General features: G+C 53.7%; 1 protein-coding gene across 1 annotated transcript in view; it reads left to right on the forward strand.

The window, feature by feature from the left end:
• ABAT (4-aminobutyrate aminotransferase) overlaps positions 1-15,370 on the forward strand; it is a 79,594-nt gene extending 64,224 nt beyond the window's left edge. The window contains exons 7-16 of the mRNA XM_044234162.1: positions 4,096-4,176; positions 5,004-5,096; positions 5,568-5,630; positions 7,742-7,805; positions 8,306-8,454; positions 9,555-9,692; positions 10,469-10,636; positions 11,829-11,975; positions 13,844-13,955; positions 15,139-15,370. Coding sequence (XP_044090097.1) covers positions 4,096-4,176; positions 5,004-5,096; positions 5,568-5,630; positions 7,742-7,805; positions 8,306-8,454; positions 9,555-9,692; positions 10,469-10,636; positions 11,829-11,975; positions 13,844-13,955; positions 15,139-15,260 — 1,137 coding nt within the window. The 3' untranslated portion in view covers positions 15,261-15,370. The remainder of the gene's footprint in view (positions 1-4,095; positions 4,177-5,003; positions 5,097-5,567; positions 5,631-7,741; positions 7,806-8,305; positions 8,455-9,554; positions 9,693-10,468; positions 10,637-11,828; positions 11,976-13,843; positions 13,956-15,138) is intronic.
• Positions 15,371-25,284: the final 9,914 nt, after the last annotated feature.

The raw sequence follows: 25,284 nt of genomic DNA on the forward strand, positions 1-25,284 counted from the left end.
GATTGTTCCCCCTGAAGAAGCTGGGAACATTGGAGCATGTTTGCCTTGCTGCCGGCCACCGCTGTCGTGGCCCTGCTGCCGGCCCGTCCCTCCCAACAGCAGCGTGTGCGTTCCGGTTGCTCCACGTCCTCACCCACACCCAGTGTCCCTGCAGGGCTTTCATTCTGCTCAGTGACACGGGGAGTGTGACTTCCAAAGAGAGATCTAAGCCAGGCCGAGGAGGAGGGGCGGGCAGGCGCTTTGGGAACCGACTCCCGGGGCTTGAAGTCTTGTCTCTTTTAACCCAGAGTTGAAGGTAACAGGAAGGAAGTACATGTCCCCCCTTAGAGATGGCTCTGCCCCGCAGGCAGGGGCTCCGGGACATGTCCACCCCTGCTTGTCGCCAAGCTCTGGGGCCCCTGGAGCGGAAATGGGCGGCCCCTGAAGGTGCCTGGCAATGGCCGTTTGGGAGGCTCCGTGGGGATGTTTACATTCAAAGACTGGCTTTGTTTCGAAACGTTGTGCAGATCCCAGATGCCTCGGCAGTTGGTGCTGAAAAAAATGTGTCAACAAACATGTCACACACATTTGCGGTGTCAGCTGCCTCCGGAGGCAGAATCATCCCTGAAAACACGTGATTTCAGGGGATGCCCTGCCCCCACCCATCTCTGCGGGGAACCCGGGAGACTTGGCTTCATCCTCCCTTCCTTCCGCCCACTTCTTGCCTCTCACCCATCACCCTGTCAGGACCAACGCCGGCCTCGCATGTCCCCAGCAGCCCCTCTCCACCAGCCCCACCCCACCCCAGCAGGCCCACACTCACCTCCTCCAGGCTGTGCCCTGCACTGAACTCTTTCCCATACCCCCTGCCTCTGGGGTGCACCCCAGCTCCCCTACTTCAGATGCAAAGCCCTTGGTGGTCTGACTCCTGCTTCTTTAGCCTTATTTCTTGACTTCTGTTCAATCATCAGTTACTTATTGAATCCCTCCTGCGTGCTGGGCGCTGTTCTGGGTGCTGGTGAGGTCCCGGTCTGCATCCGTCTGGACCTCAGACTAGGCTGACATTGCCCTGCAGAAGTCTGGGTTCGGCCAAGTGAAAGGAGCCCCCAGCACAGTCTTAGAGAAGTGGAACTGCCATTGGCTCAGTTGGGTGGGGAAGCAGGGGGACACCTGGGGCACCAGGGTAGGGGGGGCCACTGGCTGACATGCTGGGTCTTCAAGTTCTTGGCTAGAGATGCACTCAGCTGGTGACTATGCTCCTTTGCCCGTCAAGGGCAGGTTCTTACCAGGTCGTTGAAGTCCTACGAAGGGGCCAATCCACCCCTTTGTACCCTAACCACATCACCCTCAAATTCCAGTATCATTACTTCATGTGGTGGCAGAAAACAAAGCCGCGGCCCCTGGATCCACTTTCTGGGTTCCAGTTCCAACTTCCACGTCACCATGGCCATGGTCAGTGCACAGTCATTGCACTGAGTGATGGGAGCAACCCCTGGGAGTGCTGAGCTGCTCCACACAGACACATCCCTCCGCCGCCGTGACCCCCAGGCCTGTCTGCCTGACCGGTCATCTCGACTGAGCTGCTGCCGCATCACACGCTCAGCAGTCTCACTGGCCCCTTGCAGGCACCAAGGTGGATAAGGACTCTGAAGACCAGAGAGGTTTAGCCTGTGCCTCAGGTTGCACAGCCACTTAAACCAAAGCCCATTCTGTTCACACCGCACTTTACGACTGCGGAGTCTGACAGCAAGGTTCTAGAAACCTATCCTCATTTGATTCTGCTACCCAGTGTCCCAGATAATCTTCTGTTCTTAATGTCACGCTTTGTTGAACAAGAACACCACCCCCACATCCTCCCTGGTCCCAGATAGGCAGTCAAGCTGCCAGCCAGCGCGGCTGTCCCCTCCGTGAGCCGCTCCCCCCACTACCAGCCGTGGAAGCTCGCCTCAACCCTGATCTCACCATGTGCTTGATTTCTTAGGAGCCCCATGAACAGCTCAGAGCTAAAAGAAAATGCCCCTCAAAGGGCATTACAGGCCAGCCCAGGTCTCTGGGTTGAGCCACGCAAACTTGTATCCTGTATTAACATTTTTGGGTGAAGTCTGCCTTCAGTGTCTGGCAAAGGATGGAAGCCTGATCTGAGTCGTGCTTCTGCCCCTTGCTGTCTGTGTGATTTGCAGCAGGTCGCTCGACCCCTCTGGTCCTCAGTTTTCCCAGCACTACAGTGAGGAGGGCTAACATCCCCCGCTACTTGCCCTAGACTCACCCATGTGGTCACAAAGCAGAAAAAATAACGGGAAAAAAAAATAATAACGGAATCTGCCCCTGTTTCAGTCCAGGCTGAATCCCGAGGCCACCAGGAGGCCTCCCTCTCCAGCGATGGCGCCATGTGGATTCGCGCTGAGATTATGGCACTGATGGTGTCTGAGAGAGGAACCTGGGAGTCCCCAGGCCCTGTCATTCCCCCGGCTTTTAACTAGGCGATGCGACAACACACTAGCTTCAGATGGACAGGCGAGGTGGAGACAGCTCTCACCTGCCTTTCTCCGCGTCTCCCAGTGCCAACGCCTCCCTCCCTCCCCGCGGCACCACATCAAACGAAGAAATTAACATGGGCACGTTATGTAGTGTGGACCTCGTTCAGAGTCCCCCGCTTTCCCCAATAATGTCCCTATTTTGCTTCCAGGATCCCATCCAGGACGCCACGTTGCACTTAGCCCAATCCCTTTTTAAAACCCAAATCCACCTCCTGGCAACCTTGCTGTTTCCCCATTGTGCAGGCCCTCTCTGGACCCTTCCCCACCCCCTGCCCAGGGCACTCTGGACTCCCGGGGGGGAGAGGGCTCTAGGCTTCCTCCATCCGAGCACACAGCCTCGTCCCGCGTGATCGAAACTTCTCCCATGGTCGGCGTCTTTCCAGAATTAAAAGCTCTCCTTTATCCTCCCTTTATCCTCCCTTTAAAGCAAGTCTCTGCAGACCAGCCTTTGGGGAGATTTGGGACCCTTGCCCTGGCATGTTCCTCCAACCCCCGCTGCATGGCAGCTAGTGGGCACACCTGTGTTTCGAAGCCATCAGGCAGGGAGGGGCTGGTTCTCTTCAAGGCAGCCAGCCCCCTGAGTGTGGGGCTATCCCTTAGGCCAGAAGCTGTTTTAAGAGAATTTCAAAGTCCAGACACAAGACACTTAGGTGCCCAGATACTTCCCCAGCCCAAGTGCAGTCCGTCCCTCCGCAGCCCCCGGTCACCGCGTGCTGCTGTGTATCCCCCGGGTTTTGCCTTTTCCAGAATGTCCTATGGAAGGGACCATGCGGTGCGTATCTCCCTGATTCTGGGATCACTCGCTCAGCACCGTCACTTTGAGACTCTTCCGTGTCCCTCCGTGTTAGGGCGCGTGTCGGTAGATGGTTCCTTCTAGGGCTGAGCGGATTCCCATGGCGTGCAGGTATCGCTCGACTTTCCCTACCCCAGCCGAGGGACGTGTGGGTCCTTTCCAGGTTTTGGCAAATAAACATAAGAGCCACCCAGCACATGCACGTATGCTCAGGTCTTCGTGCGGAGGAGCACATTTGTTTCACTTAGGTAAATACCTAGGAGGAGCTGCCGGCTGACGGCGCGTGTGTGTTTCCAGCATTGTAGGAAAGGGCCACACTGCCTCCGAAGGTGGCTGCACCCGGGTATGTTCCCACCAGCTGTGATTGAGGGTCCAATGGCTCTGCACCCCTGCCCAGTACTCGCTAGTTTCCGCTCTGGTTTTTAGCCATGATGATGGGTGGGTTTTAAAAATCATAATGATAGTTAATTTTAAAATTGTAAAATTGTGATTTAATTATAATTCACAGGAAATTAACAAAAAATAGTACGCAGTGTACCTCCTCCCGACTTCCCCCAATGGTAGCATCTTCTAGAACTACAGTGCAATATTACAACCAGGAAATATGATGGTATCTTTTTACACCTAGTGCGATCCTAGTGGATTTCTCCAGCAGTGGGCCGCTCCCAGCACCTAGCGAACACTGATCCAAACATACCCGCTGTGAGAAGCTCTCAGTTGGTCTCTGGTCGGCAGGGAGCAGGGTCAGGGCTGAGAAGTCACTGGCTGTCTCCTGCCTCTTTGCAGAGCACATTCATCAACAGACCTGCCCTTGGAATCCTTCCTCCAGAGAACTTCGTGGAGAAGCTGCGGGAGTCCTTGCTCTCGGTGAGTTCTCGGGAACTGCCCACCCCTGCTGGGACCTGCCTCTGGCTTCCAGCCCCGCTGGGGGGCGGTTCCATCTCTTTCAAGGGGTACCAGCAGCGGGAGGAAAGGATCAGAGAGCCACCCCCTTTGAGGATGGGGTGTGTCTACTTCAGTCTTGCTCTTATGCTGGTTTTTTTCATGAGGAGCATTTTCAATTTTCCTTTTAAAGAAAAGAAGGGATCCCCGTGTACATGAAAAAGGAAGCAGAGGTAATTAGTATTTGTTCAGAGTTTTGCATATTATTCACCCCTCCCCGACATTTCAGTTTTAGTAGTTACAACAATTAAAGTCATTCTTTTTTTTTTTTTTTTAAAGATTTTGTTTATTTATTTGACACAGAGAAAGAGAGATTACAAGCAGGGAGCGAGAGGGGAGAAGCAGGCTCCCCAATGAGCAGAGAGCCTGATGCAGGGCTCGATGCCAGGACCCTGAGATCATGACCTGAGCCGAAGGCAGAGGCTTAACCTACTGAGCCACCCAGGCGCCCCAATTAAAGTCATTCTGAACCTCAGCTTCCCACTTGTAAAATGTGGGCATCTAAGGGGATGGCAGGTGCACTGGGCAGGATGGTCTGGGCTTTTCTTTGTGGCTTTTTCCTCCCTGCCCTCCAGCTTCCAGGCTTTCCTGTTCCCTTTCTCCCAGTCCTGCTAAGCTTGGGACGTTCCTGGATGCCTCCCAGCATCCCCACGGCCCCCAGTGCCCAGCATGGGCCCCTGCGGAGGCTCAGCACCAGCTAGGACCAGTGGGACTCTCTGGAGCCAAGGCCACAACTGTTTATCTCCCTGCAGGTGGCTCCCAAAGGGATGTCCCAGCTTATCACCATGTCCTGCGGCTCCTGCTCCAACGAAAATGCCTTTAAGACAATCTTCATGTGGTACCGGGTGAGGTTTGGGGCATGAGCACACCCACGCGTGCACACACAGGCTCCCCAGTCTCCAGCCACACACTCACCCCTGTTCATGCCGGAGTCCTGACCGGCAATGCCCACGGCTAAAAGCCGGAGAGTGCCACTGCCTGGACAGGGCTTCCCAAGCATCCCGCCGGGGTGGGGGGGGACACCCAACTTACCCGATGTCACTGCGCCGGTTTTCCTTGGCATCACATGCCCCATCTCAGCAGCTCTCCGGCGTTGCTGGCAGCCCAGTGACGCTCCTGTGCGTTCCGCCCCTCGTGCTGCTGCAAGCTCAATGCACAGTCTCGCGCGTTAGTGCAGAGGGGGGCCAGTCAGCGGATGTGATCAGCCGGGAGAAAGCCCTCGCTAGGGACCCCAACCGAACGTGGGTCTGCGTACAACGGGGAAGGCCCTCCTTCCCCGGGGAGTCTCTGAGATTTCGTCTGTTGTGTGTTGTCAGAACAAGGAGAGGGGTCAGACGGGTTTCTCCAAAGAGGAGCTGGAGACGTGCATGATTAACCAGGTGAGCACAGCGCGCCCTTCTGCCCCGCCCTCCGGCTCGTGCGGCTCACAGACCCTGGCCCTCTCGGGGAGGAGGCATCCCACGTAGCTCGGCACCTGTAACACAATCCCACACCCAGACTAGGCAGCTTACACAACAGAGTATGTGCCCACAGTTCAGGAAGCTGGAGTCCAAGGTCAAGGTCAGTTCCATTCCCTGGGCTAGGCCCTCTGCATGGCCTGTGGACGGTGCCGTCTCACCATGTCCTCACATGTCCAGGAGCGAGCAGGCACTCTGGGATCTCTTCCTCTAAGGGCATCGACCCCATCTCCAGGGCCCAACCCTATGATCTCATCCGACCCTGATCACCTCCCAAAGGTCCTTCCTCCAAACACCATCACATTTCGGGGAGGTGGGGTGAAGGTTTCCACATGGATATTTGGGAGGGACACAGACATCCCATCCTTACCAAGGGGTTCCCAAGCATTCCCCCTCCCTGGTCCATTCCTCCGGTGTCAAGACTGAAGGGCGCCCTTCCTGACCGGCACGCATCAGTTTCCCAGGACAGAACTGGACTGTCTGAGGAGCCTTTAGTATATTCACCAGAATCATCCAGAATGTCAGCACAGAGGCATATACGAGGGAGTTCACCCCATTGGAGGTTATAGTCTTGATAACCAGGAGAGACTGAGAACCAGCTATATAGATGGGGAAGGGGGAATGGAACCCCAGTGGTCCACAGAGGTGCCAAGGAGGCCAGTGTCGGAGGTGAGGGGTGAGCGTAGGGGCACAGGGAGAACCAGGGGGATAGATCTAGATCGCAAGCTCCCAGCCAGCTTCAGCCAGAGCAGGCCTGCCCTCTTCCATTCAGTGACTTAGACAGAAGGGTCTGCTGCTATTACAAAAAACAAAAAAACAGGAGCCGCTGAATTCAATGACCCCCTGCATACGTCCGCAAGATTCTGCAGAAATAGTCACAAAGGGTTTCTCTCGGCCTGGAGACACACATGCTGTAATTTAGTGAGAACAGTGGAAGGTAAATTGTACAGACCCTGTGCTGTCAACCATGTAAGTAAATACACAGGAGATTACTGGAAGAAATCCCACTAATATGTTTACAGTGGGTTGCCTCTGGATGGTAAGATTGTTTTTAATTTCTTTTCATGCTTCCTTAAATTTTTCTCCCCTAATCCACCTCTTTCTCTGTGTTCACACAAACCTCCATAAACTTAAGCACTTCCTTTTTCCTTCTGGCCGTCTTTATAATAAACAGTGGGTCGTGCCTCCCCCCTTCTCACCTGACCCCCATGGACATCCTGTTCCGTCACAGTTGTAGGTCCCGTTGCTCATGTTTAGTGGCAGCATCAGGGGACAATTAAGGAAAGTGACAGGAAGGGTATTCCAGAGTTTGGGGGATGGGGAGGGAGGGTTAGTGCTCTTCCCCAGGGCTATCAGGGACCCCGAGGAGATCAGCCGGCCCGAGAAAATGTGATGTGAGCCTCCCAACAACTCTGGGCCCCCAGTAGTCTGCCTAAAGCAGCTGGAAATGCGTCTGGCCTGGTTGGAAATGAGGCCACGTGGGAGTTCCTGCGTCCCTCCTGAGCATGGGCAGCATCCTCATAGGAAGAGGCTGCCACTCTGGCCCCAGCCCGCAGACCCCTTCCAAAAGCCCAGAGACTTGCAGGGAGAGGCCCTGGCCAGCCTTGTATCCCGGGAGATGTCTGGCCCACCAGAGCAGTGGAAGCCAGAGCAGTCTGGTCACCGTATGAGCTCTAAACTCCTAAGCCCCAGCAGCCTACGGCAGGTGTTGGGCCCTGGGGCAACGTGTCCGCCCAGCCTTTAGGCCTTAGCCACCTGCAGTGGCCACGGGAGGAAAATGGGCCCAGATGATGCAGAACTTGTAAGAAGCCAGAAGTTTAGACAGTTACATGAAATCTCTTGATTGAAAACATTTTTACTTGAGCGTCTGTGGGCCGGGTGTAGACCTTGGGACTTCACTTGGTCTTCACTTGGTCCTGAGAGCGGACTCGGGTTCTTCTGACAGACATGTGTATTCTTCTGGGCGCGCGGGGTCAACAGTACAATCCCCCACCCTAAGACTGTGACTGACCACCACTGTTTTCTGGTCCTAGGCCCCCGGCTGCCCTGAGTACAGCATCCTCTCGTTCATGGGTGCATTCCACGGGAGGACCATGGGTAAGGAGGGCCCGGGCTGAGCCCCTGGTGGCAGTTAGACTACGATTAACAGCAGCAGCCGCAGTGACAGTTGCCTTAGATCCCACCTTGGCCGTTTTCACGTAGCATCTCACTAACTCCACGCTGTTCACTGCAGAGCGGGGGCTGTTAGTCCCTCTTTGCAGATGTGGAGATCAGGGCCCGGCAAGGAAGGAACATGCCAGGATCCGACAGTGGCACAGCCGGGATTCAAACCCTGACTCCGTGCCTTCAGAGTTTGTGCGGAATCTGCAGTGAATCAGGAAGGAAAGCGTGCCTGCATGCGCGTGCACACACACACACACACACACACACACACACACACACAGAGGTTCTGCTTCAGTACAGGGCATCACAGGAACTCCAGGCAGCAGGCCTCCCTGGGGGTTGGAAGACATGGCCCGAATTGCCCGTGATCTGCTTTTCGAAGACTGTTCCTCCTACTTCCCCAAGCCCAACCGCCTTGTGTTTTGCTGGCCTAGGATGCTTAGCGACCACGCACTCCAAAGCCATTCACAAGATCGACATCCCTTCCTTCGACTGGCCCATTGCACCGTTCCCACGGCTGAAATACCCTTTGGAAGATTTTGTGAAAGAGAACCAGCAGGAAGAAGCCCGCTGTCTTGAAGAGGTAACACTGCCCCGTCTCCTTCCCCTTGGGAAGGGGCACGCAGAGTTTGTCTGGGACCTGCGTGGCGGTCCCTGGGAGGGACGTGGGGACAGAGAGGCCTTGTGTCCCACATGTTCTGCACCGGGAAAAGGAACGGGACACCTAGATTTTGTCTCCTGGCATCCATCACCCTGTTTCCGGTACTGATTTCTGGTACCATTTAAGTTTCTTTGGGGGTAAGCTTCACTGACTCGGGAACAAGAGAGGCTTTATGAGGATACGGGGCAGCCCACAGAAAAAGTGGACGCCTAGGACCCTGTTGTCTACCACTTTTCAGCCTGCTCCCAAGTCCTAGGGCTGCTCTGGGGTTGCAGCGAGGGGTAGGGGAGGGACAGCCCTGATGCCGCGTCTCTGCCGTAACCAGCAGCCCTCCCTTCGATCTGTTCTGCGTATTACATTCTGTGTTAGACTCTGGAAGGAGTCTTTGCTGGGGAAAAGACACTGGAAAGTCTTCATGCTTGGAATCTGAGCTCAAATGAGGCTGGTTTGAGGCAGCTTTGCCCCTTAGACATGTCATCCTTTTCGATCAGTTAATAATTAACATGGACTTCGTGTGAAGCAAGGTGCTAGGTTCTAGGTACTTTGCGGTAAAGAAAAGTGACGGGAATGGAGTCTAGTACAGCCCCATGCAATAGAAATATTTAGCTACATATGTAATGGGAGTTTTTCTAGAAATCACCATTTTTTAAACAAATACATATCTGATATTCTGCACAGAAAGGACTCTCCTACCAGTATCATGCTGACAATGCAGTGGCCGTAGCATCGTACTTGTGGTGGGGGCAGCAACTCCTTCCCATATGCCGGGCCTGTGCTGGGTGGTCTCATTCAGTCCCTCTGTGGCCCGAGACCTTAGTTTCTCCCCCGCAGGTGCTAGCACCAGGCCCACGTAGGGCGCATCCCTGCCCACACAAGTGGCTCTGAATGGCTGCCGCCATCTTCACCGGAAGTACACGTGAACACGGGTCTGGCATCAGTTCCGGGGGAAGGGGAGACCACCTGCCCATCCACGGACGCTGCCCTAGTAGGCAGCCATTGTTGCTTGCCCCCCGGGAATGCAGGTAGAAGATCTGATTGTGAAATACCGGAAAAAGAAGAAGACGGTGGCGGGGATCATCGTGGAGCCCATCCAGTCAGAGGGCGGAGACAACCACGCGTCTGACGACTTCTTCCGGAAGCTGAGAGACATATCCAGGAAGGTCAGTGCATGGGGTGGGGGCCGGTCGGGGCCATGAGCCCTCTCCAGCTGGTTTCCAGAGCAAAGGGTTAGCTCTGGAGGCCTCGAGCATGTCCAGATGGTCAGAGGCTGCCTGGCAGCCTTGCAGGTAAGGGCACTGGAGGCAGGGGCTAGGTTAGGAGTTTGTCCCTAAAATCTCACTGCAGAACCAACCTCCACCCTGCCACGTTAGTCAGGGACTTGCCCAATCCAGGGATGCCTGGGAAGGTCTCAGCCTCCTGTTCTCTCTGCAGAACCCACCTCATCTCTCAGCCCAGTGTGATCCACACTCCGTAGACGCAAAGTGAGCAGACTCTAGACTAATATCCCGTGTTTACTTTAATATCTCGTGCACGTGCAACTGGCACATCCAGCCAGTAAGACAGGAGCTGCTCTAAACACGTACACAGTAACCGGCGGTTGGGCTGGTGAGTGGAACCGGCAAACAGGTCAGCTGGAGCTTGGGAGGCAGGACTGGGCCTCTCTGCTGGTACCGCCAGCCCGCGGAGGAAGTAAGGGAGCCTTAGGGCCTGAAGCTGAACCCAGTGTTGCTGGGAGTAGGTTCAGGGCGTACTCGATGTTACGGTCCTGTTCTAGCTCAGCAGTCTGAGGACAGGTTCCGGTCCAGCTCCAATGCACCTGCTTGGCCCAAGAGCGGGGGGCCTGGTTCACAGACCAGAAAGCGGTGCGTCTCTGGCTGGTTGAATGCTGGTCGACGTGGTGGGTGTTGATTTGCTCCTTCTCTCCCATCTCCGCCAGCACGGCTGTGCCTTCTTGGTGGATGAGGTCCAGACAGGAGGGGGCTGCACAGGCAAGTTCTGGGCCCACGAGCACTGGGGCTTGGCTGACCCTGCAGACGTGATGACCTTCAGCAAGAAAATGATGACTGGGGGCTTCTTCCACAAGGAGGAGTTCAGGCCCAATGCTGTGAGTAGCCACCCACCCTGGCTCCCCACCACTCCTTTCTCCAAACCAGGAGCTGAGGGGACACCTACGAGGTCACATAGGGCCCCTGACACCCACTTCTTACCAGTGTAATTAACCAGTGGTTATGATCACCCAGCTCTGTGCGGGGCAACTTCCTCAGAGCCCACTGTCAGTCTCCTGATCTCCATGTGCCCATAAGATAATGTTGTTACTAGCCGCTGCTTTGAACTGAGCATGTGCTCTGTGCCTGGCCCCATTCTAAGTACTTCTCATGTCCTTTTAATCCTTAAAACAATCTAACCAAGTGGGTGTTATTTTTCACTCCTATTTTGCCAACGAAAAACCAGGCATGGAGAGTTTAATTAAACTGTCCAAGTTCATACAGCCTGTTAAGTGACAAAGCCAGGATTCAAATGAGGAGCCCATGTTCTAAACCAGTACACTGTACTGCCAAATATACATAGGGGTTCTCATACACACACACACACACACACACACACACACAGTCATCAGGGGCCCGGGATCTTTTCTTCCACTATTCCTGCATGTGCTTTCTACCCTCAAGATTGCCTTATGACCCAAAATCACTGCTGGAGCTCCAGCCATTATGTATCAGTTCTAGGCAGTAGGAAGAAAAAGGAGGAAAGGACAAAGTGGCCTCCTTCTTGTCTTAATAAAGCAGCCTTCCCAGAAATCCCACAACATTTCTGTTTCTAACTCTTTGACTAAGATCTGGTCACATGTCCACTCCTGTCTCCAAGGGAGGCTAGGAAGTGTGTTTTAGTTAGCTGCACTAACACCTGAATAATTCATGGAGGAGTAAATCGGTGGTTACTGTAAGTCAGACTGCCACCAATCCACTCCTGACTCCCCACCGGTATTTTCCAGGACAAATCACTTAACCTTTAAGAACCTTGGCTCCTTGTCTAGAAAATGAGGATTATAAGTAGTTAAGGGCCAACTGTTGTGGTTGCCCCAGGACTGAGGGATTATCTAGGGCATGGACCGACTTGGTCTCCCTAACAGTAGCAGCCGTTTCAGTGAGATGACGCATGTTACCCTCCTGGGCCTTGGTAGATGCTCGTTGGTCCGGTTTCTCTCCTCCCAAGACGGACACCTGTCTGAAGGAAGTGGGGCCCCTGCAGGGTGTGCCCGTGTATGAACCCTTCCAACACCCTGGGCCTCGTTCCAGCCATACCGGATCTTCAACACCTGGCTGGGGGACCCGTCCAAGAACCTGCTGCTGGCCGAGGTCATCAACATCATCAAGCGGGAGGACCTGCTGAACAACGCAGCGCATGCTGGGAAGGCCCTGCTGACGGGGCTGCTGGACCTCCAGGTACCCCTCGCGCTCCCCCAGTCCGTGGCTCCCCACCCTCCAGGGCACCATCCGAGCTCCCCGTTTCTGTAGGGTCTGCCCCTCCCCCACTCCCCGTCCCTGGCTCTCTCAAGGTCGGGCAGCCGTCCTCTGGGAAGCCTCGCAAACACACCCCACTCACACTACCCCCCGACATGTCACCTCGTCCCTTGTTGCCTCTGTCCTCTCACACGTATTACTCTGCAGTAGCACTAACAGGACAAGCCACAGAAGTGATTTTAAACGTTCTAGTAAGCAGACGGACAGTAAAAAGGAAGGAGGCAAAGTTAGCAATAATGTGTCTTACTTAACCCATCACGTCCGCACGATGATTTCGGCCTGTCAGAAAGTCACTGTGGGAGTACAGAAAACAGTCTGTACTCAAACAGTACCGAAAACAGTCACTGTGGGAGGCTGTATTCTCTTAAGACTCGGAAACCCGGCCCAGACCTTCCACGGACAGCCTGTCTCCACTTGCACTTGCCACATCTCAGGCCACACGTGGCTGCTGCATGGGACACAGCTCTCGGTTATAATTGCCATTTTCTGTCAAGCTCCCTGCCCGACACCCTCCCCCAACTTAGCATGCACGCGTGCACATACACACACACACGTGCACAGGACTCTCCCAGATGGGGCGGGCCCGGTGGGAGCACAGCCCGCTCAGGAGCTGGAGGTCAGCAGACCCTCCCCAGTTGATGGTCACAAAGAGCCCTTCCGCTGGGAGCTGGAGGGTCCAGTTGCCTGTGACCTGAGCAGAACCACCAAGGGGAGATGGCAGGGGTTTGGGGAGGGAGGTTGGTCAGTTGTGGTAACAGCCTGCATTATTGAGCGCCTGCTGCGTGCCTGGCCTAGAACAGGGGATCTCTGACACCCACGGGGTGAAGTCCAGCAGCAGTGAGTGTAGCCACCATTACTATCCCAGTTTTACAGGTGGGGGAACTGAGGCATAGAGGGGCTGTAGGCTTGTCCAAAGTGAGACAGCTCCCATATGACACCTGTGGGGCTGGAACCTGATCCTGGCGGACTTCAAAGTCCATGTTCTAGGGGCGCTCAGGAGGCCCAGACGCTCAAGGGGTAAAGTGTGGCTGTTAGAGCAGCTGAGACCCTCCAGCTAGTCAGCAGGTGCCTGAACAAGCAGAGGAAGTGCTGCAGGGACTTCTGAGCCTCAGTTTCCCCACCTGTGGAGACCCACTGGACCCTCCTCTGCTGGTGGACCATGCATGTAAGTGCCTGGCGCCCATATGGGCCCTTATTAACACCAGAATGTGGCTTTATCTCCACTTTCCACCTATGAGATGACACTCGCCCCTCGGCTCTGCCCCGCTGCCCTAAGGTTATGGTTTTTTAACATTTATTTATTTACTTATTTATTTGATAGGGAGAGAGAGCGCGAGGGCACATATTCGGGGTGGTGGGGCAGAGGGTTAGGGAGAATCGATCCCACGACGCTGGGATCATGACCTGAGCTCAAACCAAGAGTTGGATGCTTAACTGACAGAGCCAGTGGAAGTTCTGATAAGGACGGCTGACGTCCTCTGAGCACCTGCCGAGTGCCAATCTTGTGTCACTAAATTCCCACCATGGCCGTACGGAACAAGAGCATTTACATACTTCAGTTTAAAGAAGAGGAAGGTGAGGCACGGGCCACTTACAGGGTGCTTCAGGAGAGAGGCAGAGCGGGTTTTAGACTCGGGACTGGATGTGTAGAGCCAGAGCCCGTAACCCCGCAGCCGCCCTGCTGGAGCTGCACAGGCCTGAAGGCCAGAGCCTGGGTGCATGTAAGGAGCCGCAGTGACGGCCCGGCTGCTGCCCGGGTGATGGGCTTTGACGTGCCCCCGCCATTGCAGGCCCGGTACCCCCAGTTCATCAGCAGAGTGAGAGGACGAGGCACCTTTTGCTCCTTTGACACTCCCGATGAAACCATACGGAATAAACTCATTTTAATGGCCAGAAACAAAGGTAAGTGAGCAGGACTGGAAGCTGGGCTGAATCAGGGATCCAGGTCACCGGGGGAGGGTGCACTGCGAGGCACAGGGTGGCAGAGGGTACGAGGGGCTGAAGACAGTCTGAGTGCTCTTTCGGAAAAGAAGGGACAGTGGCCAGTGGGATTTCCTTATTCATTCACTCGATAGACATTCACTGAGAAGGTGAGTTACACAACAAAGGGGACAACTGCGATGATGAAGGAGCTAGACCATCAGGGCCCTTTCTTCAAGGAGTTCACGGTCTAGCATGCAGGGAACACGTGAGACGGCTTTTCGTAAACCGTCGGTTGCAGTTCTGCATCCTAGGAAGGAGGAAAAGGGGCTCAGGATGGAATGGTAGGGGGAAGTGTCAGACCAGGAAATCAGGGAGGCTTCCTCGAGGAAGAGGCATTTTACCATAAGTCTAGCCAGTGAGCTGGTGCTGGCCAGGGGAAGGTGGGGAAGGGCATTCGGACACAGGGAGGGACGTGTGCAATTACCTGAGGCAGGATGGAGCCCACAGAGGTGGAGAAGCCCCTGGAACGGGGTGTGAGGAGGGGCCACAGGGCCCACGTCACGTGGGCCTGCAGAGCCCGTTGTAGAGTCCCAGCTTCTTCCTGAGCTATGGGAAGCCATGGCAGAGGTGCAGTGGGGTCAGAGCGTGCGATCGGAGGCCCTAAGATGGGTCAAGCGTAGACACAGCCCCTTCACTGCTCCCTCTCAGAATTCCCAAGGGGCAAGGGTAACTCACCTCCTCTTTAAGAAGAGAAAGCTGAGTTTCGGGGGCACTGCAAGACCTTGACCAGGACACCCAGCTCGTCAGTGCTGAAGATGCCCTTTAAAATCAGCAGGTCCAACCCTCCGTGGTGACAGCTCTGCCCCTCGCACCTGCTGCCGGCCTCCCTTGACTCCGTCATTTCCCTGTTTGCTTCTTTCCTTCCTGACCCTACCACAAGTTTCTGGAAGGCAGGCCTCGGCTGGCCTGGTTCGGGGGCAGCAGAACAGGCATTTGAGGTAGAAGGGAAGGTGGGAGGGAGAGAGAGAATGGCCGGCAGGCTGGGAGGAAGGACAGACAGAAGCTGGACGGAAGGAAGGTGCACTGCAGGTAGCCCCCTCCCGGTGGCCACGGCGCGGCTCTGTGCCCAGGCCGCTGACTCCCCTCCTGCCTCTGCTTTCAGGCGTGGTGTTGGGAGGCTGCGGGGACAAATCCATCCGATTCCGCCCCACTCTGGTCTTCAGGGATCACCATGCGCACCTGTTCCTCAATATTTTCAGCGACATCTTAGCAGACTTCAAGTAAAGAAGCCATTTCCACTGTGCTCTGAGAAAGCCCCAATCTCAACTGTTGTCAAATTGATTAGTTTGCCTAATTCATGTTTTCACTTAAAGTATCAGAGGCGAATGCGTAAACGGAAGGGTTCTTTGTGGGGAGGGGATGTTTGTGGTGGCTTCGGGGGGAGGGGACGGGCGGGAGGGGCTGGTTTTGATTTTCCTCCCTGCAGAGCCAATGACGCACAAGGGTCTGAGCCCAGAAAGTCTGCGTGAGCCCTGGACATCGTCTTCGGCAGGGCCATGAGGGTCCTGGCCATATATGTGCCCACCTTGACCCCAGCAGTTTCTTTGGAAGCCAGGCAAAGGAATGAAAGCTGCTCCCAGGACTGGTGGCGGGGACTTCTGGGTTCCGGTCCCTCTCGAGTGCCTATTATGTGATCAAGGATGCGGGCCCCCCTCGCCTGATGCAGACAGGCTTGCTCTCCCCCTCCTGCCCAGCCTGGGGCTCTGAGCAGGTCCCATGCACAGTTCAGAGAAGGACAGGACAGATGACACAAAGGTAGGACAGTAGGAACATTAGGCTGGAGTTTGCAGTGCAGGAAGGGGTCGCTCCACTCAGTGTATCTGGGCATCCTTTAAACTGTGAATTCCGTCCTTGACGGGGCTTGGCCTTGGGGAATCTCTGGGAGGCATCACCGGCACTTCTTACTCACCACCGTCCATTCCCCCGACTCTGTCCTCTCTGTTAAATGTGATCCCAGTCCTGGGATCCCACTGTATCCTCTGAGCATCCACGGGGACACACAGGAGCCAAAAGGTCAGAAGCACAAGCCAGTGGCCCTGGAGCGGAAGCCCAGGGCTGTGGGCAGCAGAGCCACCTCCCCCTGTCTCCCTGGGCATCTGGGGTCTGACCCATGGACTCCTCGCCCCAGGGGCTCTTTCTCTACTCCCCTTCGGAGCAGCCCTCACTAGACGGCAGAGCTGTGCGAAGCCCTCCAGCCCAGAGAACTGGTTGCTAAGCTAGATTTCTTCCTGAGGGTAGAAGCTCCAGGCACCAGCGCACCGTGCAGAAAAGATGGCCTGTTGGTTCCAGGTGGTTTCCTTGTACTGGCCACTCCAGCTTAGAGACTTTCCCGACAGAGAGGAGGACGTAGCTTACCAGGCAGATGAGAGTTAAATGCTGAGTTGGATGGTAGCGGAGGCCAAGGGGCCTCTTCTGGAGGCGAGACAGTGTTGGAACCGATCAGACTTCCAATGCTCCTACAAAGAGCCTCCGGTTGTCCCGCAGCAGCGGACGGGTGTTGAGTGGGGCCGACTCAGAGGCCGCCAGGGAAGCGCTTCGCTCGGCTGTCTTGGGAACTGGACACAGCATGATTTTAGTTCGGCTCTTTGATCTTCTAATAACTAATCATCCAAGACCTCAAACGGGTGGTGGGGGTTTCTTTTTCTTTTCTGCTTCCACTCTTCCCAGTGGTCCTCGACCTGTGTTTGTCGAGAAGAAAAGGCGGTGCGTATTAAACAGACGCGGTCAGATCCGTGGCTTCTGGCACACGCCTCATCTTGGGGTCTGTGCTAACCACGGCTTTCCAGGAGGACTTGTGTTGGTGTAGGGCTGTTGGCTCTGCCGGTTGAGCGGAGGTGTCTGCCCCTCTCTGTGCGGGGTACCACTCGTTCGTACGTCCATCTGTTTATTCTGTCATTCCTTCATGGAACTCTCGCTAAGTCCCTCCCCTGTCCCAGGCCCAGTGCTAAGCACTAGGAATACAACATGGTCCCTGCTGTCGAGGGACTCCCATCTCACTGGGGACAACATTCTTCAACCGGAAATCCAAGCCGAGTGGCAAGTGCTGTGACAGATGTATGGGAACGTCGGGAAGTCAGAGGGAGTGGCAGGCAGGCTCAGGAGGTTTCGGGGAGAAAGTAACATGGGGCACGGGTTGGTAGAATGAGCCAGAGTTCTCCAAGCAGACAAGGAGGAGAGTTGCAGAAAAGGGGACAGCACGCTCAAAGACACACCAGTTCATGGTCTCATCCCTTCCCAGATTCCACAGGCAATATCCCAAGAGTTAAGGCCTTATTTAACAAGCCAGATGCAAACCAAACCCTAATTCATTTATTGGCACAAGTAGGCTTTCTCTGGAGAACCTCAGCATTGGGTGCCAACGGCAGTAAGGTCCCCGGAGTCCAAAAGGTTTTCAAGCCAAGGCACAACTGGAAACTCGACTCTTTCGGTAGAGAGACTGGCTATAGGCATTTTGTTCTCTCTCATGAGGCAATCATGGAGAAATGAAATCGTTCTACCCGGAAAGGCACTTCCAGACTTATTCACTCCTTACCAAGGGAAGTTCCTTCGCGTGAAACTTTTTAAGCCATTTTTTCAACACGATCTTGTTGGCTCAGGGCATCACACGAGTTCCTGAGGCATCCTCTTTTGGGGGTGGGGGTATAGCTGGAAGAAGCTCAAGGAAAAGACTCTCGGCAGGGCTCGAGATTGTAAGGGGAGAGGTGGGTAAAAACGGGGAGCCCAGCCGACAGGTGGCTGACTAGGGCGGGGCCCACAGAGTGCTTCTGTCGCCAGCGGTCTGGGAATGAATCCATCTCCCATCAGTGCCATAGACCTTAGTTAACTATCTCTAGCAAATCTTGTTACTTTTACAGAAAACAAGGTCCTGTAATAGCAAGTCTTAGCACATCCTCACTTTTATTATAATAAATGGGTGTTTTTTTATAATTTTTACTGACACTCAGTAACCATGCAAAGTTGTGCACATTAATATACCTGTGTATCTATACCTGTCTCTCTACATATACATATATATATATATATATACACACACATACATAGATCAGCTCATGGTAGAGAACCCCAGGTGGGAGCACCACCGACTTAAACATTCAAAGTGATCTTGTTTACAGTATTCTGTTGACAGTGCCAATCAATGATAAAGAAATCGACATGTCACAATGTAACTGATGACCATATACACAATTCCGTGAATTAAATCTGTTTCCTGCGTTAATCAGTATTCTTAATTAAAAAATTTATAATGGAAACATGAGCACGAACGTGGCCTTTTTGGGGTTAGGAACGGTTTAGTTAAGTCATCGTCTGACAAGTTACCTATTAAACACCTATTATATACCACTGAGGGAGGTCTTGGGGGATTACTCTGTCTGTGTAAGTCTGCCTTGGGCTCAGGAAGCACCGTGAGGCCACTAACGTCACCAGAGCTCAAGGACTTAGCATGTGGCGGGGGCACCGGGGTGGACAGGGCGTCGTCCTCACACTCAGCTCATCTCTTGGTGGGGTAGAGGTCACAGCAAGCCAGCCTAGGGACCAGAATACAGGCAGACCCCAGATGCTGTAGAGGCACAGAGTACAGGCCCCACGTTGGGCTGGAAGTTAGGTCCCTGAGTTCCATCTTCAAGGTTGAGCGGGACTGCTCCAGTGACTCTGAGGAGGGACGGAAGGCAGTCCAGACAGAGAGCAAAGCTAACCAGAGGCACAAAGACAGGGTAAGGACAGGCGTCCTGTGATGTGATCACAGAGAGACCGCAGGAGCCAGAGACTGGACCAAAGAAACAGGCGGGCTCGGCTGTAGAGGGCCTTCCCCGCCCTGCTCAGAGGCACTGCATTTCCACGCTGTGGTGCGGGGTGGGGAGGTCACCCACCATGCTGAGCGCTCCTGTGAAGGACGGGGAGGCCGAGAGACCAGTCAGGAATCTAGGACAGTCAAGATGACTTGGTGGCCCGACCTGGAACGGGGATCGTGGGCCCCTGCCTCACTACTTTTCCCAGCTGTGTCAGTGACCCTGTGTGGCTCTGACTTTTCTCACCTGTAAATTCAAGTTGTGGATCTGTGGTTTTCCAGGTTTCCTCTACCTTGGATACCCAACATGTCTATAAAAGAATTTTCTTGGATGGCAAGATTTACCATTCAATGTGTTTTTAAAATAATCACATCTACTAATGGCAGTTAATCAATTGTTGAGCATCTACTATGTGCATTTTCCTGACAAACCTATGAGCTATGTATTCATATGCATATTTTTAAGGTGAGGAAACAATCTCAAAGAGGTTGGGGGAACTGCTTGGAAGCCAGGATTTGAAACACAGGTGTATGAAAGATGGTCTCTTAGTATATAAACAGACATTGTGTCTACACACATGCAGTCGGGTTAGGATTGGATGTGGGCAGGGACTGTCTTCCACTCCAGGACCTTTCCCATGGCCAGCCTAGCTGCCAGCCTGCCCACCTGCCTTGTAAAGTCAACCTGAACTGGTCGGCATTCCTATGTGCTCTTAACATAACTTCCTAAAGTGGGTGGTGGGAGGTACCGAAACCTCACGGTCAAACACTCTTTGTTAAAAACAGACACTGCTTTCTACTTCCTGTTCTCCTTTGGTGCTGGGGAGGCAGAACGCTGCAGGGGAAGGACCTAACTCTGTTGCTTTCTAGCTGGATGACCTTGAGCAAGTCCCTTCACGTCTCTGAACCTCCTCGGCAAAAGGAGGGTGCTAACAGTGAAGCTCGCTAGCATCTATCAAATGCGGCCCTGGACCAAGCACAATTTAAGTGTGTTCCGGCTAGCAAGTCAGTCCCCCCAGCCAGCCTAGGTGGGTGCCACGGTCACCGCTGCTTCCCACAGGAAGAACCCAAGGCACAGAGAGAACTTCTCTAACCGGTCACAGCTACAACATGGCAGGACATACAGCGTCTCACTTATGGTTCTATTTCTGAACGGTCTGTTTCTGTCAATGTTAAGTTCCCACCCATAGATATTAAGTCTACTTCCTGAAGCGGATACAAGCCAAGCCGAGTCCTGGAATATATCTCAACGTTCATCAGTGAAATGGATGTTTTGTCACCAGAGCTGGTACAAACACGGCCAGATGGTATGGGCCCGCCTGATTAATTGGGCAGGATTTCATAGTTGAATGCCACAGGATCAAAACAAGGCCATAAAAGCTGGACTCTGCCTGGGGTTCAAAGGGACCTTATTGTTTTCCATGTGGGGACTCACAAGTCCTGAAGTCACAAAGCAGCAGTGGAAGGAAAGCTCCCACCCCTGGCCGTCTGGGCAGTCTACCCCAGACTGCCCACCACCCCTGCGAGCAGCAGAGCCCACCACATCGGTGCTGGGGAGGGCACTAAACGTGGTCATTGAATGGTAGAAGTCTTATCTTTGGTAAGTGGCACAGGTGGGACACTCGCTCCTAGCTGCGCGCACTGTGAATGTCCCTGACTAGTGCCAACCTCACTGTGCTCTAGGGGACCACGTCTGTGTGCACAGGTGGCTACGAAGGAATACCCCTGCTGGCTTACGACCCCCTGTGAACTCCCCAGGTGCATCCTGGAACTGGCCCCCACACATGAGGGGGTGGGGCACAGGGCGAGACCCAAGAGAGAGGCAAGCCACCCCGGATGGGCAGGTGGCAGGGGTTATAAGGGAACTTAACTTACAAGCCTTGTCCTGGGCAGCTGCAAGATGAGGGGCTCTCCAAACCCACCTGCCAGGACCTTAAGAGTTTATATGGAGGTCTTCACTGGGTTCACTAACGTCCACTGCGCAGATGGGCTCAACACCACATCCCTTGGGCAACTTCTGGAAACAGAGAAGTCAGGTAGAATCTACATTCCAAGGACAGGGGAGGGGCTGAAGAACCTTCGACTGCCTGGGGCCAGTTCGAGGGTCAACTGGCAGACATACCCCCTTGAGGACCTCCCCAGTAATCATACACTGGAAGGCTTAAATGGTAGACATGTATTTCTCACGTTCTGGAGGCTGGAAGTCCATGGTCAGGTTCTTAGTCAGGACCTCTTTCCCCGTGTCCTCACATGGCCTTCCTGGGAGCATACACACACACACAAAGCCCTTTATTTGTAAGGGTCCTATCCCATCATGGGGACCCTAATCATCTCCCAAAGGCCCCACACCTCCAAACACCACTACACGGGAGTTATGGTTTCAGCCGCTGAATTTCACGGCGGGGGTGAGGGGGATACACCTTCAGTCCCTAGCAAGTAATGGATGGAAACGGGTGTGGTACAGACCACCCCATCCCCTGCAGCTAAATTATACCCAGCCCAGGGCACAGAGGCGCCCAGAGTTCAGACGGGTCTCAGCAGACAGGCAGGAAAACCACTCTAAAAGGAACAAATGTGACCATGTCACCAACAATCTCCACGATTTCCCGACATCAGCTTAGCTTCCAAGTCCAGAATGGGAATTCAAAGTGGAGAAACTTCCCTTCACCTACAGAGTTGGCTTGAAAGAGTGTTTTGGTTTTTTGTTTGTTTTAGTTTTTTTTAAAGATTTTATTTATTTGACAGACAGAGATCACAAGTAGGCAGAGAGGCAGGCAGAGAGAGAGGAGGAAGCAAGCTCCCTGCTGAGCAGAGAGCCCGATGCAGGGCTCTCTGGGATCATGACATGAGCCAAAGGCAGAGGCTTAATCCACTGAGCCACCCAGGTGCCCCTGAAAGACAGTTTTTTACAGCATTTTTCTTCAACTGTTAAGCCAGACAACATGCTCTGTCATAAAAACTTAAAAACGGTATTAGAAGGTTATAAAGTTGAACGTGGACGTCTGCCCTCTGTCCTGTCCACCCGCCCCACCCCTGACCATAACCACTGTGAACAAATTAGAACCTACACAGTTTATACAAACGCAAAAACAAGACCACACGAAACTGTACTGCTCTGTGGCTTGCTTTTTCCACTTATCATTATCCTATGGTTACCTTTCCACATCAGCAGATCTAGTTCAACCTCATTCTTTTTTTATTATTTTTTAAATATTTTATTTATTTATTTGACAGACAGAGATCACAAGTAGGCGGAGAGGCAGGCAGAGAGAGAGGAGGAAGCAGGCTCCCTGCTGAGCAGAGAGCCAGATGCGGGGCTCGATCCCAGGACCCTGGGACCATGACCCGAGTCAAAGGCAGAGGCTTTAACCCACCGAGTCACCCAGGCGCCCCTCATTCTTTTTTTTTAACGATATATTTATTTAATTTAAAGAGAGAGCATGGTGGGGAGGGGCAGAGGGACAGCGTAACTCAAACAGACTCCTCGCGGAGCACAGCCCGACCCGGGGCTCAGTCCCACGACCGGGAGATCACAACCTGGGATGAAACCAGGAGTTGGGTGCTCGGTGGACTGAGCCTCGCAGGCGCCCCCCCAACATCATTCCTTTGAAGGGCCATATAATGGTCCGCACTATGGTTCTACCAACATTTATTCACCACATTACCTACTAATAAACACTCAGTTTACTTCCAGTTTTGTCACTGCTGTTCATGCCTTTTACTATTAGGAACATTCGATGAACAGCCTCCTAAGTCTGCTTGGGTGTTTCTATCAGATGATCACGTGGGCATTGTCGCCAAAGTGGGGGAAATCGCCCGTGTATCTAAGGACCACTTGTATCTCCTGAGAGCAGATGCTTTATTATCTGCATGGCCTTCAGGAAGGGTAAATCCCAGTGAGTCTCAAAAGTTGGGGTGCCTTGGAATTACCTAGGAAGCATAAAAATACAGATACCCCGAAGGCGCCTGGGTGGCTCAGTGGGTTCAGCCTCTGTCTTCAGCTCCGGTCATGATCTCAGGGTCCTGGGATCGGCCCCATGTCAGACCCTCTGCTCAGCAGAGTCTGCTTCTCCCTCTGCCTCTCTCGGTGCTCGCTCTCTCTCTCTCTCTCTCAAATACCAGCATCTACCAGAATCTGCAGGGGTTGCGCACAGGTGAGTTTGGACATCTCCCAGATACTGCCCTCCTGGTGTGTGCCGCAGGAGCCCTTGGGTGGTCAAGTGCAGATCGGTGGTTCTGGCTCGAGAAGAAGAGGATGGAACAACACATGTGCTGTGTGCCCTCTGCTGGAGCTGTGTGAGCCGACAACCCACGGAGATGGAGGTTCTTCCCTGCCACAGCTGTTGAGAATGGGGTTCTCACCTCCAGTGTGCGATGCTTCAGGGCAGTGACTGTCAACCGAGGCTACACGTGAGAATCACCTGAGAAACCCTGAACAGCAATGCCTGGTCACAGGTGGGGGCAATGGTATGTTTTTTTAAGATTTCACTTATCTGACAGAGAGCAAGCGCAAGCAGGGGGAGAAGCAGGCTCCCCGCTGAGCAAGGAGCACGATGCAGGGACCCTGGGATCATGACCTGAGCGAGAGGCAGACTCTTAACTGACTGAGCTGCCCAGGCGCCCCTGGGCAACCATATTTTTACAAAGCTCTCCAGGTGATTCTGCACATGGAGCCGGAGCTGAGAACCCCAGGAACACGACGTCCGCAGGGATGAGTTAACTCTAGCGTTTTCTGTCCTGATAGTCTATTCCTGAAATTCCCAGCCTGGCTGCATTTCAGAATCAGCGTCAAGCTTGTCAAGATTCTGGGGACCCATCCCGAACAACCAGAATCTCCGGGGGTGAGGTTCACTCAGGTAATAGCTTACAACTAGACCAAATCAGGGGTTGAGTTAATTCTTGTCTTTAATGAGGTCAAAGTCAAATCATTAATACCTCTTAAGACATTTTATAGGGGTGCCTGAGTGGCTCAGTGGGTTAAGTGGCTCCCTGCTCAGTGGGGGGTCTGCTTCTCCCTCTCCCTCTCCTGCTACCCCGGCTCTCAATGAATAGAGAAAAAAATCTTCAAAAATAAAAATAAAATAAAGGATCACTTTGGTGATCTCAGGGTCCTGGGATGGAGCCTACATCAGGGTACCATGCTCAGCGGGGAGTCTGCTTGAGGAGTCTCTCTCCCTCTCCCTCTGCCCCTCCTCCCACCCATGGTCTATCTCTAAATAAATAAACATTAAAAACTAAAACAAAAACAAAGGATCACGTTGGCTGCTGTGAGAACAGACTCTAGCAGGGGAAGGATCATGGCAGCAGCAGGTTGCAACAGCCCAGAGGAGTCGTGAGGATGGTGTGGATCAAAACGGCAGGGGTGCACAGGGGGAGAAGTGGTCCGCTTCTGGTCAGATTTCTGAGTCTGCCTAAAACAAGAGGTCAGTGGAACAACATGGCATTTCCCCTGAAGAAAAAGCCAGTGCTTGTGAATGGGTTGGTGGCCCCCGGGACACCCAGATGCAAACCCAGGCTCTGGGTCAGGGCTTGGGCTCCTGCATGCAGAGCCCTTATGTCTGGGAAGACCACAGCTTTGCCCACATGGTGGGTGCCCAGTGTCCCCAAACACCTGAGGGACACAACCACACTCCCCAGACCAGGGTCTCCAACCGCAGGAATCAAATCCACAAGCCTACAACTGTTATGTTTGCATCTTTAAGTACAACTGAACACGAATTACAAAGTGCGGTTTCTTCTTGTTTCTCAAAGATCCCACACTTTGGGGCGCCTGGGTGGCTCAGTCGGTCAAGTGTCTGACTTCAGCTCAGATCAGGATCCCAGGGTCCTGTGATAGAGCCCCCAACAGGCTCCTTGCTGAGTGGGGAGCCTGCTTCTCCCCCTCCCTTTCAGCTCCTCCCCCCAGGCTTATGCCTTCTATCACATAAATAAAGTCTTTAAAAATATGAAAATATAAAAGCTCCCACACTTGCTTCCAGCACTCTCGCTCTGACCCTCCAGGCTCTCCCTAGTGCTTAGGATCAAATCAGGGTCGGCCCCAGCACGTGCACGCCACCCTTGCTCTGGGTCCTGCCTCCTCTTCATGGCGACCCGCTCCCCCAACTGCTCCCAGTCACCTAAATACACGTGTGCACTAGTTTACCGGCTGTCCTTCCTCTCCCAGACTCCCCCCGAGATGGACCCCAATCCCCCGCTTTGTGGTCAGTGCTGGGCAGAGCCTGGCACAAGAGATCTGGACAGAATGAAGGGCTGATCCGGAAGCTTGAAGGAACAGTCTTGGGTTACAGGTGTTACCTGTGTCTGTGAAATGGAATAAATTAACTAAGAAAACCAAACTTCTTTCGTGTTAGTGACTTTTCTCAAAACGCCATTTTCAGTCTACAGAGAAGGCTCACTCTCCATACATTGGATACGCCACATAATTTTTTAGGGAGGGAGGGAGAGCAGGGGTGGGTGGTAGGA

Source organism: Neovison vison, chromosome 14 (genome assembly GCF_020171115.1).
Source record: "Neovison vison isolate M4711 chromosome 14, ASM_NN_V1, whole genome shotgun sequence".
In the NCBI taxonomy this organism is placed as follows: domain Eukaryota; kingdom Metazoa; phylum Chordata; class Mammalia; order Carnivora; family Mustelidae; genus Neogale; species Neogale vison.